The sequence below is a fragment of the Antedon bifida genome, chromosome 9 (genome assembly GCF_963402885.1).
Source record: "Antedon bifida chromosome 9, ecAntBifi1.1, whole genome shotgun sequence".
In the NCBI taxonomy this organism is placed as follows: domain Eukaryota; kingdom Metazoa; phylum Echinodermata; class Crinoidea; order Comatulida; family Antedonidae; genus Antedon; species Antedon bifida.
In genome coordinates this window covers 8,681,468-8,686,018 of record NC_136234.1, presented here as the reverse complement: position 1 = coordinate 8,686,018, position 4,551 = coordinate 8,681,468, and the positions used below count along the sequence as shown (strand labels likewise).

At 34.2% G+C, this 4,551-nt stretch overlaps 1 protein-coding gene across 1 annotated transcript; it reads right to left on the bottom strand.

Annotated features, from left to right (window-relative positions):
* Positions 1-800: 800 nt before the first annotated feature.
* LOC144852398 (fibrocystin-like) lies at positions 801-3,156 on the bottom strand. Its single transcript, XM_078710183.1, has 4 exons — positions 2,951-3,156; positions 2,080-2,237; positions 1,242-1,401; positions 801-922 (listed from the first exon to the last, which is right to left on the bottom strand). The coding sequence occupies exons 3-4, from the start codon at positions 1,378-1,380 to the stop codon at positions 801-803; spliced, it is 261 nt and encodes an 86-aa protein (XP_078566309.1). The 5' UTR covers positions 1,381-1,401; positions 2,080-2,237; positions 2,951-3,156.
* Between the last annotated feature and the right edge of the window lie 1,395 nt (positions 3,157-4,551).

Genomic DNA, 4,551 nt, shown 5'->3' with positions numbered 1-4,551 from the left:
CTCATTAATCCAAATCTGAACAGTGGAAACATCACAATCGACTGTCGAAGCACAGTCTATTACTGCTCAGCGAAGAGTATACCTTACTCGCGATAGAAAACCGCCGGAAAGATATGGACATTTTTAATAACTGAAATATAGAAACTTTTATGGACATTATTACTGGACAATTTAAAATGTTGATCTTATGTTTTACTTTATACAGTGCATTATACCATATACATTTAAAGTGTAACTTAGTACAGTGCTGCTTTGATTCAATTATAAATAAATAGCTTAGAATTGTTTATAATAGAAGGGAGGGAATGTAATGTATTGAACTTGATTAATATTACTTGCTACCAATTATTTATACTTCCTTCACCTGTTACCATATATATTATGTTAACCCACTTCTATATAACCCTGGCTACTTAATGGTCACTAATGGCTAAAGTAGACCCCTCTGCTGAGACCACTAAACATTCCACCTTGACAGATTAATTACCCATTACCGATATTGTTATTATATATAGTAGATGTAGAATAAAGAATAAACACTTCAGTGCTAGCTTTCAACTATAACAGAACTTGTCTCTCTCTCACTTATTTGTATTGTAAATCGGTACATTACAAAAAGTATTGTAGGTAAGTGTACTAGGTTGATGAAAATAATGCAACTAGCAAGTAAGGATACACAATGATTTACATTTACGTAACTTGGATAAATGCAAGTGGTCCGTAGATATATAGGATAAATACTATTAGTACTTACCCTAAATTAGGTATATGTATGTAAACCCTGTTCTTGTCTCTGACTGTTACCTTCTTTGTACAGTACCTACAGCGGACATTGGGTGGATACCATCATCATTTGATGGATTGGTCATAGTAGCGTAATGATCTTTCTTACACGCAGTATCAAAATGAGCGAATGTGACATCTATTGATAAGAAAGAGCAAAATACCTTTATTTGTAAATAAATAAGTATGTTGAAATATATTCATTTGGTAAGTTTCACCAAAAATGTATTCCGATATTAAAGACATATTTTATGATAAAACAGTACTAAGGGACAACCTCAACATTACAGTGGTGATAACTTGGATACAATGGCAATTTTATGTTATCCAAATAAGCATTCAGCTTCATGTGTAAACAGTATGAGTATGCGTTTCCTGCAATAGAACTCAACTGGTTTGTCCAAGTAAGGACTAGGTTTGTCCAAGTAAGGACCAGATTATGTCATGCTTTTACATACCTTGCAATCTTGTGTTTCCAGCAATAGCTGGGTAATTATGTATACCATGAAATGGAAAAAATGGAGCACCATTATCACCAGACATGAAATTTGCCCTCACGTATCCAGCATTTCCATTGTTTTGCACTTTGACCTGCATTCTCCGGTTGATTCTGAAATACTTACATGAAAATGTTAATGGGAAAATGTAATATTTTAATCAGAATTTATAAATTACGTGACTGATTACACAATGGAATGGCATTATCAGTACACGTTAAGAAAAAGAAGGTAGAAGAGTAAGAAAGTCCTTTGACAAATTTCCTTATGAAAGTCAAGTATGCATATATAATATCTATACATTGATTTTATTTGACAGAATGCAAAATATAGTTCCCCAAACTGACAAAATAATAACATTTGAAAAACAGAAATAAAATCTTTTAAAATGAATAATAAAAATGTTCATATTTATTGAAAATGTTTATATCTTTTTTTGGTGTCTTTTTTGGGTTTCCCACTTTTATTTCATCGTCATTAACATTGTTCCATTCATCATGATTTTTACATTTATACATTATCTAATCTAATTCATCATAATTGCTTAATTACAGTATTCAGTTTGTAACATGCTACAAATGTTTATATTCTTACTGAACCTACCTGTAACTCATCGCAATCAAAGAACAGGCTTGTACCAATTATAAACGATGACTACATTCTCACACATACTTATCAACAGCTTCATGACTAAGAGAAGATGGCCCAATGACAAATGGCATCACCCCAATGTTGTTGTCTAAAATCTAAAATGTAAGTTACTATATAAGGAAAAGAGAAGTATTTTGGTATTGCTTACCTGCTCCAACTGTGTGGTGAATTACATTATCCTGAATTGCATCCAGATAGCAGGACTGAAGCCATTATGAAATGTATATTCACGTACAAACGATGGACTTTCTACAGTAACTTCTCCAATATCCAAGAAAGCAACTGAATAATGTGGCTCATAATAATCTGAAACAAATAAATAAGTGTCACTATCGAATGAATAAGTGCCAGACAAAAACCTCAGGGAAAAAAAAGTTACAATTACAGAACTAACACTTTCCAATGTAAGAATGTTCCTTTATAGAAGTATTTTAACACAACCTGTGTTATTATAATGTATTATTCTGGTCCTCAAGCTTTACTGGAAACTGAGGAAATTCGGATTAGGCCCTCCACGGACCCTCGACAGCCAGCAGTGCAGCGCCTACCAGATCAGCACACCGGGAGACAATCCCCTACTTTTTTCAAACAGTGTACCACGTTCTTTAATGTGCACTGTTAAGTACACAGGACCAACGGCTTTACATCTCATCCGAAGAATAAGGCAATGAGAGTAAAGCATCCTGCCTAAGGAACCATGGTGGTCTATTTATAATTATTTTCTCTCAATCTAATAACAATCATTGCCATGATTCAATAAATTGTTTATTAATTAAAAATATAAAAATCATCACCATTAATGACCAGAAATAATGAGTGATAGAGCTGATAATGTTAGTTTTCCCAACGATTATATAATCTTAAGTTTCCAAAGAAGGAAAGAAGGCAAATAAAGAGAATGCTAGAAGTTTGGACTGGCAAACAGTTTAGTGTACACATAAACAGTAGTTACTGGCACTGTATACTTCAACACAAAGAATAATTATTCTAAATATTTATTTCTTAGGCTTAATACTTACAATAGTTGATTAGATCCACTGCTAGCACTCTTCTTCCTTAGATTCATTCGCATAGTCTGACATTTTAACTTAAGGTACCTTCTCTGTGGGTGCTCAAATGAAAACTGTCAATGGATGTCAAAGGTTGAAAAAGCAATGCGTTGCTCAATTTCTAAACAATGACCCTGTTGTACACACATTTGACTGGATATTTGTTTAATTAATGTACAGTATGTATATGCATGTATGAACATGCTCGCCTGCATCTTAAATTGAGAGGATCTGTGTGTGTAGCATCCAATAAGAATTTAGTGAAGTTCGAGAAGCTGGGAAGAGCAACCCTGTGTTGATCTGGGCCTCCGTGGATAAATTGAACTTATTATACCTATTCATGGTAACAGTAACGTTTGTTGCTCTTAGAGTGGATACGGTAGTCTACAATTGAAGATGCTTTTAAAATTGGGGTAGGGGGAAGTATTAATAGAAGGTAGTGGGTTAAATAGAGGGAGACCTGCATTGAAAATTTGAAATGGACTGTAGTCTTCAAAAAGAAGTTGCTCTTAGATTGGATACACTAGTCTACAATTGATGGTGATTTTAGAATTATAATGCAGTATTAAATAGAAGATGGATGGTTAATTAGAGAGAAAACTGCATTGACAATTTGAAAATGACTTATAATTAATTAAAAAATCACCAACCTTGGAATCCAGATGTTCTGCAATATCCATTGTAAAATCTTCAATTAGATTAAACTGAACATCAAATTTCTCAACAACTTTTAGTGTTGATCTGCGATTGATATGTGGAAAACACCCTCAATGACAGAAAACTCTGTTGAGTTGATACCTTCTAGCGTGGATGAGTTGGAATAAACAATGCTGAATTTAAAGAAGTAACCACTTCCTGACAGATTAATGGCAAGATCAGTGAAGTTGGCCCAGCCATGGATTATATCTACAGTGTTGTTGCTGACGAGCTCTGCATCAGATACTCCTGGGCATTTTCCATGGATGTAAAAATCATTGAATAATTCCTTTTTTTTCGTAGAATATTTGTATCAAACCTATGGTGTATTACCACAGCTTGATAGCCTATATTGGAGTTTAGAAAGAATTGTGTTAAATCTACACTGGTATCCAATATAGAGATACAAGGTTGAATCTCAAATAGCATCAGCCGTTGTAAACGTATACTCATTGTGCTTGAGAATTGATAGATGATTTCTACTCCTGGGTCACTAGATGCCTCTTCTTCAGCTTGCTTCTCAGAATACCTGTGAACCAATTAGTTATGTTGTTTTGTAATGATATAGGCATTATGGTTATGTTCGTTACAAGCCACACATGAGAATACAATTTAAGACTTTGGACAAGACGATACAAGCCAGTTCTTTACAACAGTAACTCTACAGAAAACTCTACTTCAACTCATTACTTCTTAAATGTGACTTACGTTTTATTGCCTGTACTTGGACCTCCTGTTGTATTTGTTGCTCTCACACCCCTTGTTGGGTCTTCGGCTGGGGGAGAAGGATCGGTCATTGCTAATAACCTCAACTTCAAGACTCTCGTACAAAGTACCGGTTTGTGCTGCATTAACAATTTCTGCTTGAAGGTTAA